The sequence below is a fragment of the Dipodomys ordii genome, unplaced genomic scaffold (assembly GCF_000151885.1).
Source record: "Dipodomys ordii isolate 6190 unplaced genomic scaffold, Dord_2.0 Scaffold41, whole genome shotgun sequence".
NCBI lineage: Eukaryota > Metazoa > Chordata > Mammalia > Rodentia > Heteromyidae > Dipodomys > Dipodomys ordii.
The window spans coordinates 8,262,682-8,283,982 of record NW_012267257.1 but is presented as its reverse complement, the minus strand read 5'-3'; the positions used below and the strand labels follow the sequence as shown (position 1 = coordinate 8,283,982).

General features: G+C 37.5%; 1 protein-coding gene across 1 annotated transcript in view; it reads right to left on the bottom strand.

The window, feature by feature from the left end:
- Positions 1–21,301, bottom strand: part of Plcxd3 (phosphatidylinositol-specific phospholipase C, X domain containing 3) — a 159,117-nt gene that overhangs the window by 52,823 nt on the left and 84,993 nt on the right. Inside the window, exon 2 of the mRNA XM_013018575.1 lies at positions 17,655–18,363. Within this exon, the coding sequence (XP_012874029.1) occupies positions 17,655–18,363 (709 nt within the window). The remainder of the gene's footprint in view (positions 1–17,654; positions 18,364–21,301) is intronic.

Here is a 21,301-nt window from a genome sequence, read left to right as displayed (position 1 = left end):
GGGTTCGATTCCTCAGCACCACATAAGCAAAAAGAGAAAAAGCCGGAAGTGGCGCTGTGGCTCAAATGGTAGAGCACTAGCCTTGAGCTGAAGAGCTGAGGGACAGTGCCCAGGCCCAGAGTTCAGGCCCCATGGCCGGACCCCCCCCCCAAAAAAAAAGAAACATTTGGGGCTGGGAAGGTGGCTGAGTGGTGGTAGAACTACTCCCTGGCCAGACAACTCTTCAAATCATCTATTTCTGAGGGCTCTAGTGGGGGTCTTAGAAGTCCAGGGAGTGACAACGGCTCTTACACTCCTCCTCGTGGCCCCAACAACCTTATTATTCTATTGTGGGTGGATGTTACTGGCTCTGAATTACCTACTGAATGTTCTCCTCTCTCATTGGAATTCAGACTTTCCCAGAGATTGACTGTGTTTCTTTTTATCCATGGTCAGTTCAGTATCTGAAATATATGCCCCTTCTTTAACTAACCTTCTTTGATTTGTGAGAAACCAGTGTCCTTCCAGGCTTTTTACCATTTCTTCTTAGCATGTGCCTCTCTTTTATTTGCCTCCAGTTTTCTTCTGCCCAAGTCTAAAATACTGGTGATTGACACAGTTTTATCTGTTTCTTTTGGGATTCTCTCTCAATGGCCTCATTATTTCCACAGCCTCATGTATGATGTTACATCTTGTGAATTATTTTTATAGCCTAGACCTGTCTCTGATTCCTAAGGAACTGGACCTTTCCATCTAGGATGCCTTACAATCAGCAGGACCAGCATGGCCCATAAACCACTCAGATTAGAAGTGACTTGTTTTTCCTCCCTCAATCTCCTCAGCGTTTCTAAGATTTCTTCTTCCCATGTCTCCGTTGATGGGGCTGAAATGGGAAAGACTTGCCAGTCTGTGCCATCTGGTAGGTTATATGTTGTTTTTTTTAAATCACAAATTTTGTGGCAAACAGGAAGGGCTACATAGGGGTGTGGAAAACTCATACATCCCAGGGGCCCGCCATTAGCTGCTAGAATTAGCTGCACAATTACCCAAGTCATACCAAATTGTTACCTAGGGTGACAGAGATCTCAGCAGCAATTTAATGAATCATTTTCAGTTTTTCTATAACAACCACACATATGCAGACAAGCTTGACCTAACTCTGAGATGGATATATGCTTAGTTGCAATAGAATCGGCTGAGTTGCTGATGTATGTTAATGATAGAAATGTGATTAATGACAATAACTCATCTTTCTCAGAACACTGCTTTGTCAAACCAATCCAGTTAGCTCAGCCTGTCAACAGCTTTTATAGGCAGGTATTTAAACTATTTGTTTGTGTTGGCTAGTCTTTGATCGTTAAAATAAAGCAGCATAGCTGTCAGAAAAAATGTTAGAGGTTAAAGTGAGAAAAATCAATTTAAAAATGGATATTTTCATAATTTAAAATATCAGTCAATTACAAATCAGTAAAATATTAAATTTCATTTATACATAAGATTTGGCATCTGTTTAGAATATATAACTGAACTTTCCTTTATTATTGCCTATGATAACTCATTGCCATAATAATTTGTATTTACTTATTATTTATTTGTTTAGTTTGTCAGTGGTGGGGCTTGAACTTAGAGCCTGGGTGCTGTCCCTGAGCTTTTCTACTCAAGCTAGAGGTCTGGCACTTGGAGCCACGGCTTCAATTCTGGTTTTCTGTTAGTTATTTGGAGATAAGAGTCTCACAGACTTTCCTGCCCAAGCTGGCTTTAAACCATGGTCCTCAGATCTTAGCCTTCTGGGTAGCTAGGATTACAGGTGTGAGCCACTGGTGTCTGGCACCATTTTATAATAATAATTATTATTATTATTATTTTTGTCAATTGTGGGGCTTGAACTCTGGGCCTGGGTGCTGTCCCTGTGTTCTTCAGCTCAAGGTGAGCGCTCTACCACTTGAACCACAGAGCCACTTCCGGTTTTCTAGTGATTTATTGGAATTAAGAGTCTCATGGACTTTCCTGCCTGGGCTGGCTTTGAACCACGATCCTCAAATCTCAGCCTCTGAGTAGCTAGGATTAAAGGCGTGAGCCACCGGTGCCCAGCCAATTTTACAATTATTAAAACAGCTAGTAGAATCTTTTTGGGAGATACAAACCTGAAGTGGTCTTCTTGTCTTCAGGAGATAGTCAAAGAGAAACTCTCAAATATGACCCAACATAAATAAAATGATAAAATAAAATAGCAATGTGACCCATGCCAACTGTAGATCATAGCATAGGTAGATCATAAAGTCTCACTGGTAATTCCAGTGCACGCATCACTCTAACAGATTTATGCTTCATTCACAAAATCATAACCCAATAGAGACAATGATAAATATAGTAGAAGAGTCTGTAATATTAGTGTTAGGGAAATACAAAACCCAAGATCTATGTTGTGATATTCACATAACATCTGACAAATAGTATATGGAGTTATTGTGTTCTCATATCTACTGAAAATGCAAATCATCTTAATATGTTAGATTACAATAAAATTTTATTTAAAGTAAATTCAATGACAATTATGGACTCTTTAATTTAGCAGCGGACCATTCAGTGTTTCTCTCAAAGTATGGTGTTAATAGCAGTGATGAATGTCACCTATTGAGCACTCAACTGTACCAGGTATAGAGCAAAGCACCTTGTATGATTTTTGCTTTATGCTTTCCAATGTCTATTGAGACAGGTGCATATCTATCTCCATTTTAGAAAGGAACAACTGAAGCTCAGAGGGCTTAAGACACTTTCCTAAGATCACACAATGACAAGTGGCAGTCAGATGGAGCCCCACAGGGACAGTGTCCAGGCCCTGAGTCCAAGGCCGAGGCCTGGTGCACATACATATCCACACACACACCACCCCCTAATTTGAAAATAGGTACAATGTTTTTTTGCAGCTAGCAAATACGTGGTACTTTCATATTACTATTTCAGTTTAATTGTGAAAATAATCATATAATTTCAAATCTTCTCCATAGTCAACTCAAAAATGTAATGCTATACAAACTGAAATAAGATAGACACAGGTGTCTGAATCCCAGCTAGGCCATAGGTACTATATGAGAGGAAGCAAGAATCAATCATCTGTCTGTCTATTTACCTACCTGCATACCTATCTATGTATGTAGGAAATTCTGTAGTTTGAACCTTTCTAAGCAGGTACTGTAACGCTTGAGCCACTCCAACAGACATTTTTTTGCTATAGTTATTTTACAGCTATTTCTGAAACCACAAGACCAGGGCAGATTTTAGGCTACAAGCTTCTTACCTATGACTTCCCACATAGCTGAGATACAGGGATTTGTCACCATCATTTTCTATATGTAAAAATATGGAAACAAAAATATCTGTATCAGTTGTTAAAAGGACACAGCTCAAGATGCATTATATACATAAACTGCTTTTTTAAATGGAAAGAATTTTCAATGTGTATTCTAAAAAGAATTAAGGAAATTAGGTTGGGTTTGGAGGGCTGGGTGAGAATGTTGTAGATGGTGGCATTGATCAAGAAGCGCTGTAGCCATGAACTCCTTTGTTGAATGGCAGCTCCTTTGTATTACTATTTAAAGATAATGAAAATACTTAAAAACATCCATAATTATCTGTTTAGCCAATTGCAAGTTATGACTTCCAATTCCAATCTATTTATCGAATGAGAATATAAAACGCACCCTGATAGCTATACAAATTTTAACCTGTGTTTATGAATATCTCTCATTTATTGTTAAAATAGTGTAATAATTTAAGTTGCAAAGGATTTATGAATTAAGTTTTGAATGTAGATATTTTACATTTGTTTACATTACCCCATATTTTTAGGATAAGCAACTTCTGTTCAGTAAAGGGTGCATGTAGGTCATTATAACTCTCATAATTATGAAAATGAGTGATTATTCTTTAATAATGAAATACCAATAGTAAATCAGATTGCAAACCATCCATAAAATAATTAAGTATTTCTTCTTCTTCTGGTAATGATTCAGATGAAAGTAATGTTTAGTATTTCAATCTCCTATGATTCAACTTCTATTACAAACTATCATACTACGTATATTCAAATAAACTACCAATGTTACCATAAACTCAGAATATAGATGGTAGAAGAGATCAGTGAAGGTTGTGCAGATCAGGAAACCGAATGCACATGAAGTTAAGTAACTTCTTCAGCTTCTACACTTAGCTACTTTATGGCAGTGTGGGGTTGGAATTCCAAGTAAACGGCTGATTATGGGTTGCCACAGCAACCCACTATGTTTAAATAAACTGTTCATGAATTGGCTCTCCCATTAGGGAGCCACAACCTTGATCACCAAGGGCAGACACTTGTACAGACAATAAAATCTCTCTAAATTCCCATTTGATCATCCAAGTAGCATAAATTATAGTAAAAATATACAAAGGAAGAACCAACATTATTTTCTCTTCTATTTTTTTGTTTGTTTATTTCCGTAAGGCATAACACCCCAAATTTATCAGCTGAAAGTCAGCTAGCTCTCATTTGGATTGTTACTCACTTGGCTGTTCACTTATCCCCCGAAAACAGGATGACTCAAAATTGTTTTTCTGACTCCTCTATTGTCATTCACTTTAGTCTGCTCGTGGAGCCCACAAGAAAAGTTGAACTCACTGTTTCATTTGAATTTTGAACTTCACCCTCCATTTCCTCACCTACCTTGCGTGGCCAGATTCCTATACTTGGCCCTGAATGAGTCTTAGTTGTTTCCAGGATCAATTCACCCTGAAAAGACAAAGATTTATCTCTCCCTTCCCCCGCTAAAATCTTCCCTAAAATTCTTTCACCATCACCTAGGTAGATGACTAAATTCCAGATGACTAATATGAAGGTGTCAGCAGACAAAATATATGAGTTTTGTCATACTTGTGTAAGCAAAAAACAAGCCATATAACGAATGTCTCCACAACCCCTGGGCTATTCTCATCTGTTTAACATGTAAAAAAAGAAAAAGTGAATCAAGCAATATTAAATGTCATAAAATCTTTTGTTCAGCAGCAACTCGAAGCCAGTGTACCTCCCCCTGGGTGGAAAAGCATTTGGCACTGTCTGAAGACATTTTTCACAGTCTTGCCTGAGGGATGGTGTTACAGAGGAGTCCACTTAAATAGAAGCCAAGGATGCTGCTTAAAGTCCTACAAGGCACAGACAGCTTCCCACAATGAAGAATTACCTTGTCCCATGTAGTATTACTGAGGCTGGGAAACCTAAGGTAAGAATTCTGACACCTGATCTCTTTGTACCCTTTACTACAATCATTGTCAATATTAAATTGTGTCTCATGCTGCCATAAGCCAAAGTGTACGTGGATTTTTTTTTCTCTGATAGTAAAAGAGTATCATTCTTTTTTCCCCTTAAAAAAATCTCCCTTTGCCCCAGGCTTCTTTACCAAAGGATCCTAAATTCTCACAGAGGTTGCCTGGAGATACACTTGACATCTTAAAAGTCTAATTGGCAGGAAAATTAAAGCAAGTTAAAATGTGTGTGCTCTTTAGAGAGAGATGCTATTCCCACCCTGTATTATCAGATCTCAGAGGCAGCTGGGACCAGAATGGCTGGGACTTCCTGCCCTACCTTTTTTACCAAGTTGCTATAAATTATTCCTTCTCACCAGCAAACTGAGAAGGAAGAGGGTGAAAATACAGCACAGGGGCTAGCCATACTTGTCAGAAGATGCTTGGCAATAGTCTTTTACAAGTCCTCACCATGGCCTTCTTGTCAAGTTAACACAAAAAGGGAAAGACTAGAAAAAATGACATTGCCCCATTTGTTAGGAAATGGAAAGACTTGGAAAAAATTACAATAAATGAAGTAAGACAGGCCCAAAGAAACATAGGTCCCATGTTTTCCCTTATTTGCAATAACTAGTATATGTCTGAGACAAGCAGAAACGGTCAGATAAGTTAATGTTAGGCGAAATGAATCCCAAGATAAGGACTCAAATTTTTTTTCTTCCTTACTATTGTTTCTAACATATTTATTAGATGATTTTTTTGTTGCTTTGTATGTCCCTCCCAATGGTATAACCCCTGTTTTCACTGTATTTGATGTTGGTATAATTTGTGGAGGGGAAGGGAAAAAACAAATTGTTTAACTAGGGATACAGGTGGACCCATTGCAACAATGAGATGTACAAGACGTTATGTCGAAAACGAACTTTACAACTTTGGTGGGGGGTGAGGGGAGGGAGGGGGAGGGGGAGATGGGAAGGGATGGGAAGGGGAAACAAAGGAGGAGGCAACAATGCTTGATAAGAACTGTACTCATTACCTTGCTCATGTAACTGTAACCCCTCTGTATGGTATTTTCACGATAAAAAATTAATTTGATGCATATTTTTGATAATCAAGGATTATAGCTTGGCTGATGAATTGTGTAGGGTAGAATATTGACTCCAAAAAATCATGTTTTTAAACAACAAGAGCACCATGACTAGGTTACAAGTTCTGTAGGCCAATAAAGTAATTTACTTCTTAGTCATGCCATTTACTAGGAAAAGCTGGTACATAGTTAGTATTTTATGGATATTAGCAATCATGCTGGTAGTCTCAGTCATGGAGTAACAAAAACCTTCATTGTTTAAAACTTAGTCAAGGGCTGGGAATGTGGCTTGGTGGTAGAGTGCTTGACCATCATGCATGAAGCCCTGGGTTTGATTCCTCACTACCTCATTAAAAAATTAGTCAAAACTTACTCATTCTCTTAAGACAAGATGACTCAGGGGAAAATGGAGACCAGATAGAGTGCTGGGAGTGAGCCTGATCAAGGTATATTGTATACATTGTGAAAATGAAATCCCTTCCTATAATCAGCTGATGCTAGTAAAAAAATTATCTTATCAGTAAATCTTATGTTTTGGATCTCAAGTTGTAAAAATGAAATATGCAGCATTGAGTTATCAACTTTTCTCAGGGAGCTTGATGAATTTCATGGTTGATGGACAATACTTGGCACAAAGATTTTGTTTTCCCTCCCTTAAGTATGCTGTTACTAACACCAACATTCACAGAAAACGTCCGTCGCATGTCTGAGTCTGGGGCTTACATTCACGTCACTCTTGCATGTTGACCTAGTCTGAACTTTATTTTCAAAAATGTTCCCAAAATTAAGCACAATTCTCCACCAGAGAGAACATGTTTTTTTTAAAAAGCAATCATTTTTGATAGACAATGATTAGACAATCACAAGAGTAGATTGCATTTGAGTGGATAACAGTTGTGCTACAAGAAAAAAGTAAAGACGAAGAAAGGGCCCATGTGCTATTGTCTTCAGATTTTGGGAAACTCACTTTTGTCATCTGTCTTTTCTTTGAGTCCCTACGGCTTCTATCAGCTACAGGTGGAAATTGTCGTCCTCTATTGCCACTTATGCCTGGCATCATTCTTTAATCATGCCTCTTGAAGAAACCTCACATTTCCAAGAGCTTTTCTTCTAACTTAAGGACAGGGGTTCTCAGACAGAATTTGTACGATACCTGTTGTTTCTGCAGTAAGTCAACAGTACAACCTTAACGTGATCTTGTTGATTGAGATGGGCTGATACTACTCAATAAATAGATAGACTTCTATCCTTGGATGTGCTGAAGGGTGCAGAGACTCTTAGAAAGACTTCTGTCTTCTTTGCAAAAGAGAAATTACAGGTAGAAAGGTTATAAAGATTAGGAGGGTTGCAATTTGAGACCATCCTGGGCAGATCAAATTTTAATCAATAAACCAGGAGCAATGGTACACATCTGTGGTCCCAGTTATGTGGGAAGAAATAAGTAAGAGGAACACGGTATAGGGCTGGCCTCAGGTTAAAGTGTGAGAACCTAACCTGAAAAATACTAAAGAAACAAGAAAAACAGCAGGAGGGAGCCGAGGCATGGCTCCAACTGCAGACAACCTGCCATGAAGCATAAGGCTCTGAGTTCAAATCCCAATACTGAACAGAAAATACAAGTTCATCTTTTGCTTTGTCCATTGGAGGGCTTCTACTCAAGGCCTGGGTGCTGCTTCTGAGCCTCTTTTTGCTCATGGCTAGTGGATCTTGTAGGATGATTATGAATTCAGGTGAAAAAGTACCATAATGCATATATGCTCATTTCAGCTGGGAGGTAAGGGCACAATTCATGTGGAATTCATCTTTTCTTTATGAGCAGGAAGAAAAAAATGTGATTCTAAATATGATGAAAAAGGATAGGTTAACACTGTTTTATTGTTTCTCTCATTATTTTCAATATATGTACACATACATATACACACAAACATGCATATTCAATCAACTACCATGTTTTAGCTGACTACTGAATCAGCATTTTTATGCAGAGGCAATATGAAGACATTTTGATGTCACTGTTCCTAATTTATGAAATTAAGGAACACCTCTGGTTTTAAAATATAGAAGAAACTGGGTTTCCAGTGGCTCATGCCTGTAATCCTAGCTACTCAGGAAGCTGAGATCTGAGGATCGCAGTTCAAGCCAGCCCAGGCAGGAAACTCTCTGAGACTCTTATCTCTAATTAACCACCAGAGAACCGGAAGTGGCACTGTGGCTCAAGTGGTAGAGTGCTCACCTTGAGCTGAAGCACCCAAGTCCAGAGTTCAAGCCCCGTGATAGAAGAGAGAGTTGACCACATCTTATTTGAGTGTAATTGCTTGTGGGTATATAAAGTATTGAAGTGTGAACATACAGCCACAATGTGTGTGTGTGTCTGTGTGTGTGCACGCACTCGTGCGTGCGAGGACATGAAATTATTCTTCTCTCATATAAAGCCGGACAGATCCCCATGGCAGTCTGCTCTGTTTGTGAATAGCAATAAAGTTAAACCCATTACATAACCTTTGACTTATTAGCCCATACATGTAAATATGAGACAAGAATAAAACAAAATTTCCAGGCTAGTTATTAAGAGATCCAACCCATTTCTTCTAAATCCCTATATGGCCTCTCCTAAAAAAATTAAATTTAGGCTGAATTATGTACTCCACCAAATTTCCATAAAATCCACTCATTACAAGTTACATACTATATCATATTTGGGAAAACAAGTAACTGAAATTAAATCTCCCCCCCCACCACACACACAAAAATGAACCACAAAAATGGAAAGAGCTACATTCATAAACAGTTGGTACTAGCATCATGGGGTTGTTTATTTTCTTTACTACTTCGTGTTTTGGACCAGAGTGAAGAAACATAGGCAAAAGCTTTTTCTGCTTAGCATTCAGACAACTAGCAGCGACAGAGCCCATTTGCTCCGCTTCATACAGGCCTGCTCGCACATCCCTTTCCAAAGGGCATCTTGTGCTTTTAGCATTCACTAATGAAATCACACATTGCAATCTTACTGCCACATGCAGCTCTTTTCAGATAGAGTGTCACCATCTCTGAAACAACTTGTAAGCTTTTCTTCTTGTAACAGCTGAGACCACAGGGAAAATAAAATGGTAAGGGGGTGGGAGAAAAGAATATTTTAGGGTAAAAAAATTCAAGCTACACTCACGATTTCTGCAAAAAAAAAAAAATCAATTGTGACAAGTGAATCTCTAGCTATTCTTGCCTAATTATTTTTAGCACTTTAAAGTAAGTTCATTAGCAATAGGCTACAATCCCAGACACACAAAGCAACATCCGAAAGGTGTGTTTTCTAATCAACGATCCCAAATATTAATGTTCACAGACAACACAAGTGGTATTTTCTTCTAAGGGATTTCAAGGTCAGATATTTTGAGAAAATTATGTTATCGGCATTTTATCGTTGTTTTGCTATTGAAATTATTCAAGAAAAGGTTTTTCTCAACCAAATGTGACAAGTTAAAAGCCGAACTGTCATTGTGTAGGCTTGTTAGTGAGTTGCTGTTAGTAAGTTATGTGACAATTTGGTTATATCAGGCATGCTTATAGTAACATTTACTCCTCTTACCATTTGGCAGAGATGACCCTTCAGGGCACTCATTGAACCAAGCTCAAGAAAAACATATCTCTACCTGGCAAATAGGATAGCAAAACAACTCTGTGAAAAAAGCTATCTCATTATCATAATATCAGTATAGCAGGTAGTCCTTGTCTCATAAAACTTCAACTGCCATTTCATCTACTTCTTTATGCCTTAAATGAATTGCGAGACTCACTGAAAAAGAATTACACTCCACAAATGCCAAAAAATAAAAATAAATAAAAATCACAAATTGCTTTTACAGAAAGTTCTCCTTCCAATTTTCCCCCATTCCTATTCTTCTATCTCCACTACCTATGATTCTTTCTACTTTTCAATCAGTTCCAGTGGTTTCCCATGATTAGGGAGAAAGAGGATCACAGAGAAAGACAGTCAAGTTGACTGTCATTATGGCTCAATTTGAAGTTTACATTTTCAGTGGGCAATTCAAGGGTAGAGCATCATTAACTCTTTGACTTCCTTCACTATAAAATTGGCATAGGTTTTTACATACACCCTATCTGCAGTTGTTTCCATGAAAAAAAAGAGTAACAAAAAATAAACATCTCAGAAAACCAAACTGCCAGTAGGAGCTTTCCAGGTAAACAAAAACAGCCATGGCAGCAGCCACTGACAAGGCAAGCTGGCCTGACCTTCATGAATAGGTCATGTTATTCTCCTTTTGGACATAAATAACCTCTCACAATACCAAATTCAGACAAGGTCACTCTGAGATTACAAAAGGAAGAGGAAAAGAATCTATAATTAATTTTATTTAAGCACAAAAAAATCTCTGTGTTACTCACAAATAACCAAACATCTGACGCAAATGAATGACTGTGACTTCTTTATAAAGGAGAGCTTAAGTTTAATTCTAGCTTAGATAGATAGATAGATAGATAGATAGATAGATAGATAGATAGATAGATAGATAGATAGATAGTTATATATGACTTACTGTAATGCTCAGAGATAGGATGTCCCTACTTTCTAATGGCATCCAACCTAAAGAAAGCCCCTGGTTCCTTAAACGTCTCCCAGATTGCCTAATCCAAGCCCTATCTTGAAAGTCCTTTCTAGCATTGCTTTATTGGATGTCTTGCAGTTCCCAATAAGACAATATTCTCAGCATGTTAAACCATATAGATGCACCTGGGGATCTTTATTTAAGGGATCTTCACAGAAATCTTACACTTTCTATTTCTCTCCATAGCTTTACATTTAAAATTTCCTCCAGACTGGAAATATTGTTCCTTGGATGAATGTAAAGTTCAACAAATGGCCCTAGAATGTGACTCAAGTTGCCCAGATCTGGTTCATCTGACCTCCTGACTCAGACACGTCTTCATCGCTCATAGTAATTCATGTTATGGTTCAAATCTTCAACAAACTGCTGTCCTCATAGGTGACCAAACTATTGTGTTACCAACTGCCTAACTAAATATCTCTGCTTTCTGGATAGTTATTACCTTTACTGTTGTTTTCTCTATTTCCCATTAATTTATTTCCTCTCAGTGGTTGGTAAATGCTAGCCATATATATTATAACTATACATTTGTTTACTTCCTTTTAGACATTGAATTTAATTGGTCCAACAGTCCCGCATAAGAAAACTAAGATCCAAAGCAGTTTACTAAGTAAGTGATTCTCTAACTCTTCCTATGCTGCTTTAAATAAGTGCATGCTTTCCCTCTCATTCTCTCTCTTCTTGTCATGCTCATAAAGACAGACATACAAGCACAGACAGACAGATGGACAGACACACACACACACACACACACACACACACACACACACACACACGCCATGCCCTGAATGCATATTACTTCTTTCAGTTTTTGACTCTCCTGACTATCAGAAGAGGGTGGGGATTTATTTTTGCATATATCAAATCAACAGGATGGAAGAAAGAGAATGTTTATTGGATGCTTCTTTTGAAAAGCCCTGGGACAAAAATGTTAAAATGATGAAAGTCACAAAGAGTATGCTTCCTTCTGCCATATCCCAGAGAGATGCAAGCTGAATTTTTTTTTGGGAGGGTCTGGTCGTGGGGCCTGAACTCTGGGCCTGGGCGCTGTCCCTCAGCTCTACAGCTCAAGGCTAGCGCTCTACCACTTGAGCCACAGCGCCACTTCCGGCTTTTTTCTTTTTGCTTATGTGGTGCTGAAGAATCGGACCCAGCGCCTCATGCATGCAAGGCAAGCACTCTACCACTGAGCCACCTTCCTAGCCCCAACAATGTTCCACTTTTAATGGACATGATAATACCTACTTTGTAATACACTATTTTAGAGTGGATTAAATAGATACAATTCATATAAAATACTCAACACAGCACCTGACATTGTAGGAGTCTCAACATCTCTGATGTCCTTCCCTGTCTTTTCCCAGATGGGTAATTACAAACAAAAAAACAAACATACAAACTCAACCTGAATATTCTAATTTTCCATCAAAGCAAGGATTAAGATCCTAAAATAAAGTAGGTATTGTCCAGCTCTAGTTATCATTCTCATATTGAGATTGATGTCCCCATCATTCACAGGACAGCACTGTCAGCCCTTGTCATACTATGTCAGCATCTTTTATTTCTCTGCCTTCCTAACCAGTTGTTTCCCCTTTGAACTGGTGGCTCTGTCAACAGCATCTCCCTCATTTATCTGACTTATAAAATTGGACCCGTTTCATTTACTGAGGTCCAGGTCTGACAGAACCTCTTCAATATTGTAATTAAGTCACCTCTAACTTCATAATCTGCCTTTTCACTTTTTCTATGCCCATCTTCCATGGTGTTTTTTTAAGCATCACTCCATGGTAACCAACCCTAACTTCTCTTGTCTTCAAGATTCTCTACCTCCCTGCCCTTCCTATTATTAATTCAACCTGGGAAGCTACCTCTGCCTATTTTTGCCTATCACAAAGCCAATCCAAATCTTTCCAAGCATCTCTATTGTCTTAATCACCACAGGCTTTGATCTTTAATTCTTTCATTTTCCCTTATTTGGTATTTAGGTCATGTATGCTCTTGTCTTTTCAAACTTTAATTTATACTTGATGGGCACAATGGAAGCTTACCAATGTTAAAATAACTCACAGTACTTCATTCAGAACCTTGTTCACGGGAACTGTTCAAAAAGTACTAAGCAATTCCTCTGAATCCACTTGAATATAAGGAGGAATTTGATGTAGATATTGCTTTTCAAAGGGGTGAAAACAAAGTTCCAGTGACCTCTTTGAGGCCTTATAAATAAAGAGGTAACATGATGTGACCACTTTAAGATTCTGAATCTAAGGATGCACACGATATGCACAATGTTTAGAACAGCATATGAATTCAAGTAGGAATTACAAAGCAAATAGTGGAAACTTTGTTGAGATCTGGAATCTACCTTTACTTTAACTGTGTTCTCCAGTAAGTTGCCCAACATTTCTAAGAAAATTCTCCTCCACCTTATGTCGAAAATGAACTTTACAACTTTGGTGGGAGGGGGGCAGGGGAAGGATGGGAAGGGATGGGAAGGGGAAACAAAGGAGGAGGCTACCATGCTTGATAAGAAATGTACTCATTATCTTGCCCATGTAATTGTAACCCCTCTGTACAGTATTTTCACAATAAAAAATAAATAAATAAAAGAAAATAAAAAAACTTGTTACTAAAAAGGTGGTTTACAACAGGGTTATAGTTTCATGAGTCAGGTAATGAGTTTAAAGGGACAATGTCACCCCTTCCTTCATTCCCTCCCAGTTTTTCCTTCCCGTCCCCATCCACAAATTGTATAGTTCCTTTTCCACATAGTTACTACTTAGTACCACTGCTGCATTTGTTTCCCCTATATCCCTCCACTTTTGTTCCCCTTTCCCTTTCTAAAGAGAGATAAACAACCAAGACAAAAAGAAAAGAAAAAGAAAACCTATTGTTTCCATTTCCTGGAATTCATTTCAGTAAATATTATTTGATATGATCAGAGGCACAGAGCCATTGTACCTTTCTGTTTCTCTCCCAAGAGTGTCTTCTTTTGGTCTTACGGTGTGTGAATGCCTGGAGTCATATATAATTTATCATGTCCCGCGTATTGATTTAGCTTTTGCATATGAGAGAAAACATGAACCGTTTGTGTCTCTGAGCTTGGCTTACCTCACTTAACATGATTCATTCTAGGTCCATCCACTTCCTTGCAAGTGACAAAATACTGTATTATTCTTCCTAATAGCTATGTAAAATTCCATCATGTGTAAGTACCACAGTTTTTGGATCAATGCATCTGTTCCTTCACCTTTTAAGATGGGATGAGAGTAGCAACTATAATTGGAAGATTGTGTGAATATTAAATAAAACAATATATAAAGCAATTGGTATAACATCTGATAGTGTTTTAATACTGGTGAATATTTAAATAATAATATTTTATAAGAAAATAAGAAGACTCTGACAATGCCATTATCATTATAAGACTGTTGACCTGTAGAATTAACTTGAATCACTAACTTACTTGCAAAGATGCCTTACTTCCTAAATATTCTTATAGGCGACATGACTATATTTTTAAAATGGAAAAAGGACTGTAAATTAATAAACTATCCATGACTTGGTAAAAGACTTGACTCAAACTGCATACCTTCTTTTTTCAGGATGTGTGAATTTTGTGGGTGTGTGGTGTAAAAGCTGGTGTTTGAAAAATATAGTAAAAATAGGCCTTTGAGAACTAAAAATCTATATCTTTTGGCATTGGTAAAATATAGAAAACACATCTGCAGTATTTGGAACCTAGGGCCAGATTGAAAGCTACCATACCTAAATCCAGCCTGAATTTAGTTTTCCTGAAAGCCACCCAGAACTTCAAACAGGACTTTCTAAATGCACATGCTCAGAATTTTTGTTAACCCAAATATTAGAAATGATTTTTAAAATCCTAGAGAAACAAGCTCCTAATTTTAAAGATGAAAATACTTCAGACCCAGATATTTCTTATAATTGCCTGGTGACTGTTTTCAGTGACATAGAATAGCTCTTTGCACCTTTGAATGCCAGCATATGATTTTTTTTATGATTTTTCAATGGATGTTTCTGGTACAAAGGTCAAGAAGACAGTGACATAACCAGACCAACCTTGTACGAAGAAAAAGAACAAATACCATGGAGTAAAGCATTCCTCCCTTTCTTTTTCAGAGCTAAGCAAATTGTCTTCGCAAGGCAAGCCCTCATCCAGAAGACTGAAATGTGTCTAAAAAAATAGTAATAAAACAAAACACCTGAGCACACACACACACACACACACACACTAACACCACTGCCTAGCTATGTGAATGGCAAAGGCATCTTAGTGTTTCATGGTTTCATTTTTCAGTGTGATAAAATATACCCCTCAAAGTGTACTATTTTCACCAATTTTAAATGCACACTTTAATGACCCAAAGCATAGTTGCATTGTTATGCAACTGTCACAATGGCTTCTTCAGGACTTTCTCATTCCAAATTGGAAGTCACAACCCATGAAAACAATGAGCTTTTGGCTTTTTCAACCTATTCGGCCCCGTTGTCAATGCAACTGCCAGTGTTGACTTTTCAACTTGATTTGCTTTTGTAATCTTTACCTTAAAGAGCATTCATACTTTGAGGCTGAGACAAGGGGTGGGGCAGTGTATGAGAGATAAAGTTAAGGTCAGTGTATGAGAGACAAATCATTCTTCACTGAAGGATGCTTATAGCACAAGGATAATAGCAACACACAGATATATGTGCAAACCTTTGGTAAGTAATTTGCATAATCCTAGGGGATAAAAGTCGATTCTATGTATAGGGTTTTTTTTCTTCTCTCAAAATTCCCCTCCAGTCCTACTCTTCCAAGATACAACTCTACTATTTTAGATATATGAGCCCTCAGGCAAGTGAGAGGTTTTGAATTAGAACAGATGATTAAGGACAGTCCTTCAAAGTTAATTCCATGGGCTGTTAATAAGTGTTATATGATTTTTTTTAAAGTTTGGAAAATACTGTATTGATTAAATGGGATTCTTCACTAAAATGTCCGCTGGCATCTTTTGTAGGCTAATATGCATTGTGACACTTTTAAAAATATTTTAAAGTATTGTTATTATTCAGATGTATTACAGAGGTGTCACCATTTCATAAGTTAGGTAATGAGTACATTTATTTTCTTGGACAATGTCATACTTCCTTTACTTCACACCAGTTTCCTACTCCTACCTCTGACCACAAGTTGCATAGATCATCTCTTACATAGTGTATAATAAATAGCATGATTATACTTGTTCACTCTTCCCCTTCCCTTTCTATGCCCCCATTTTGTCCCCCCCCAAGAAAAAAACTCAAAGCAAAAACAAACACTGTAACTTTTCTGGAAGAATTGTAAAACACACTTTTCAGCACTTTCCTAACTTATTTTATTTTCCCCCCACAAACCTAACTTACATGATCTAGTATATTAGACCATGTATAGCTAAGACACAGTTTAAATATGACTTTCAAACTACAGAAGTATATCAAATGCCAGAAAATGAAAAGATAGAAGTTAGGAGGAATGAGGAATAGGGCAATAAAGGGATTAATCTGATTAAAATATATGAATAAATGAAAAACCATGACCAAATCACTTTGTACAATTTATATACACTAAAATGGTGATTGTCAGAAATATGAAACAGGTGCTGTTGAGGAAGAGTGGCTACCAGAAGGAAGGGGGTGGTAAAGGCAGACAGAGAGTGACTGAAAATGAATATGGTCAAAGTACTTCATATACATATATGAAAATAGAACTCAAGAGAATAAATTGTCTGCATAATTCTGCATATATCAGGCTCTTAGAAAATAGCTATAGAGATCTTTGGTGATGACTTCATGTACACCTTGAAGGTAGTCAATCATGGATGACTGGACTTGATAAGAAGAGAGTAACCCCTCCTAATACAGCAGTCTATATAATGTATGCGGCCGATGATATGGCTTGGGAATGGAGTCTGGGAATGTCTATTTCAAACATTCACTGTCGAATGGAACTTAGCAAAGTATCCTGTTTATCTGAAGGTTATTATTTTTTAATCCATAAGACAATATCTACTTCCTGTGATTGTGATATGTATTACATGGCAGTAGGTATGTAAAAAAAAAAGACTGCATGTGATAGAGGAAAAAGCTACACAACGGTGAAAAGGAGTTTTTAAAAGACAGCTAGACATTAATTTAAATTGGTGATGTTAAGGCACACTTTTGTCTTTGTGTGAACTTATTTAGGAAAAGGGTCTGTACCAACGTAATGAGGTTATGATGTAGCCATTGGTGTAGGCCCTAAACCAGTGTCACAATTGTTCTTACAGAAAAAGATTCACAAGAACACTATGAGAAGAAGATAAGGAAGGTAAGAAGATGCATCTACAAGCCAAGGATTTGAAGCCATCACCAGAACCTAAAAGACAGTCATAGAATGGATTCTTGTCAAGGTTTTTAGAGGGAAATCACAGATAGCCAAGCCCTTGATCTCCCTTTCTGTGAGATGGCACATTTCTATTGCTCAAATGCACCCAGTTTGTTTGTAGTACTGTATTGTGGCGACCTTAGGAAACAAATACTTGCAGGTTTTTAAATGTTAGCTCTATCACTTACTAGCTCACCGGGATTGTGTTAGGAATGAAGAAGCCCTTTCCACAGGCAGATTTGAGCTATGTTGTGGAAGCTTTCTCTCGCAGTTTAGGCATACTTACCTTTCTGTGATCGTTTCTCTGAGGCCACTGGCTACACCTTTGACCACCGTGCTAGCTTTGGGGGTCAGAACCACCTGAGAGATAAAAAACGAACCCTTCTTTCTTCTTTCAGTGATGGATGCCTGAAGAAACTGGATCAGTTTTTCAGGGTCTGTGGTGTTTGCCCAGGGTGCTGGCATCATCTGCCCAGGCCAGAGAAAGGGCACTTCCAAAGCCACTGGACTGTGATAAAACACCAGCACTTGATAGTCTTTCTCCCACAGGTACTTTAAGCTCACTTCCTGGGCAAAAATTGCCGGACACATTTTGTTTCCATAGATGTCTTTCAGCATTTGGACCAGTTTTTCATGGTGATATTTCTGCATCCCATAAAAATGGTTGAAGTCCAAGAATACGACTTCTTTACGGTGATCTGTGAGGAATGCATTGATCTCCTCCAGGCCTTCGTTGACTTTGGCACTGAACAAGCCATGAGCAAAATAAAGTTCATTGTCAGGGTCTCTGGGCTTGGTGGAAATCCGAAGATCAAAATATCGGATTCCGGCTCCTAGCTGACCAGTGAAGTTCATTGTTTGAGTGGCCAACCATTTCCGCATCAGTTTCTTGGCTACAGTTCCAAATACAGAGACAAAATTCTGGACAGTTTCCGGTTGCTCAGGACCTACTGGAGAGGCTTCATCAATGTAGAAGCTGAAAGAATCATGGGACCCTAGGGCAAATAAAAAGGCATAATTTGATTAATTACTAGTCCTTCAACCTTTCTGATTTCTTTCTGACTTGCAATGTGACATACTTTCCCCTTAAGTGAGTCAAAGGAAATACTAAGCAGTAGATAGTTAAATCTCATCTCTTAGGAAGAAACTTTATTACAACTTACTGTAGGACCCAGATCTTATCGATCATAAAACAATAAGAAAGATCTCTTCCTATCAATGTTTTAATCATCTACTTTTGTGAGGCAAGGATTTAATATACTTTTCACATAGGTAGTGTAAGTGCTGATTCATAAAGCAGGATTTATAGAGACTCATCAGCTCTCACATACTTTGTCTAACATGTTATCCTTCATTCTGAGTTAATGTTATGCTCACAGGAATTGTGGTAGTGAATGAAGAAGCCCTGTCCCCAGGCAGAAAATCACTGCATAAATTGTTTGCCGACACATTGTAGAAAGCACATGAGGTCAAGGGGATAGAGGAAGAAAGAAATAAGAGAATAGCACACTTCTAATAAATTTAACTTTATTCCTGAACTTAGATGAGACTAAGTACTTCCTACACAGCAAATTAATTTTTCCTGCAAGTCAACACAACTGACAGCACTTCAAATTTAAGTCACAGACTCTTCTTTTTTACAGATATTCCCTCTCAATGAAAAGCTCTTAAGAGTTGACTTCCAGATTTAGAATTACTTATTTAACAGAATACAGATTATTTAATTACTTATGTTGTCATAAAAATAGTGATATGTGCAAGGTTTACCTCTAAGTGCAGAGTACCGTGAGATGGACATAGTATTCACCTACAATCCAAGTTACTTAGGATGGAGAAAGTAGGCCACAATTTAATTTCATCCTTGGCAAAAAGTTAATGAGATCCCATTATTAAAAAAAAAGAGGGATCTGGAGTAGCAAGTTCAACAAGAAATATATTCACTACCTTACTTATGTAACTGTAACACCTTGACAATAAAAATTAAAATTAATAAAAAATAAACCAGTTGTGGTGGCATATGTACATAATTATATCTATGTGTAAGGTGACGTAGGAGAATTTTGGTACTAGGCCTGATAAGGCAAAGGTAAAGACCTTATCTGAAGACACAAATTTGAAACAGAAGGATTATGAATACAGCTTTAGTGATGGAGTGTTTGAGAGTTCTTCAGTTCAATCCTTAGTGCAGAAATAACAACAATCTATCCCTGATGCTGTGTACATTGGAAAGGACAGATATACTTCAAATTTTGACGACTTTTCCTTCCACTATCATGACCTTGTCCCAGTACCATCATCTCTGTTAGCCAGACTTTCCTTGAAAACAGCTTGCTGTCTGAATCCTGACAGTGGTCTTATGACTTATATCTTTCAATTCTACTACCTAAAACTCACATACACATGCATGCACGCATACACACACACACACATACAACCCTCCAAGTTTATTCAGTCAACCTCTCAAAATAGAAGCTATTTGATGCAAATAGCAACTAGGGACAAAGTATTTTTACATAATGCTATTCCATAATTGTATCTATCTCTCCATCAATATGTATATTTCTAAAGCTCTGTATAGATTTAATAGCCCATAGAAATCACAGCATATGGATCTTAGAAGTCATAATAGATTGGTAGAAAAATAATTTTTCAAAACATTTTGTTTTGGTTTGGTTTTACACTGTTTTCATTTTGTTTGTGAGATGAGATCTTACTGGGCAACTTTGGAGTCCTGGAACTGGCTATGTAACCCAAGCATTCCTCAAAATCATAATTTTCATGCCTCAGTCTGTGGGGATTATAGAACATATAACTGCGTAAAGTTTTTGGACTTTTTAAACAATGGAAGGTAATTGAAATATACCTAGTGACAATTTAAATTTAAACGAAAACAATATAATCCATTCTCTTTAGTCAGCGGTAATGAGAAGAAAATAGCGCTTTGTGAATGAGCAAAACTAGTGGTTTCAATCTGACATGGACATTTTTAACTTTTAAATTATTATATATTGATTTACTAGTTGCTACTTAGCTTACTGCTAATATAGATGAATACACTAAAGAAATTGTGTTGTAGATCACTATACATGGAGAAATGTATCTAAAGTAAGAGATAGTGAATGAATTTAAGAAGAATTATAATTATGCAAGTTAAGATTACAACAGGTAACAAATAAGCCCTCAAAATAAGTTTTCTATATTTATAAGATGATTTCTTTGTTGCTTTGTATGTACCTCCCCCATGGTATAACCCCTGTTTTCACTGTATTTGCTGTTGGTATAGTTTTTGGAGAGGAAGGGAAAAAACAAATTGTGGACCCATTGCAACAATGAGATGTACAGATGTTATATCGAAAAACAAGGGGCATCTGGGTCTTAGTTATGGTAAATAATGCTGCAATAAACATAGCCGTGCTGGTAGCTTTAGTGTGGTCTTGTTTGTGAACATTTGAGTAAATGCCCAAAAGTGGGATTGCTGGGTCATAGGAGAGTTCTATGTGGAGTCTTTTGAGTAACCTCCAAACTGCTTTAAAGTGGTTGAACAAATTTACACTCCCACCAACAATGCAGTAAGGTTGCCTTCTGTCAACATCCCCTCCAGCATCTGTTGTTATTAAGAGTTCTTGATTATAGCCATTCTAACTGGGGGTGAGGTGGTATCTCAATGTTGTTTTGATTTGCATTTCTTTTATGGCTATGGAGGTTGAGCATTTCTTCATGTGTCTATTGGACATCCTTCTTTCCTCTTCAAAGAAGTTTCTCTTTAAGTTTTTAGGCCACTTATTTATTGGGCAGAAAATGTGGTATATATACACAATGGAATTCTATGCCTTCATCAGAAAGAATGACATTGCCCCATTTGTTAGGAAATGGAAAGACTTGGAAAAAATTATATTAAGTGAAGTAAGCCAGGCCCAAAGTAACATAGGTCCC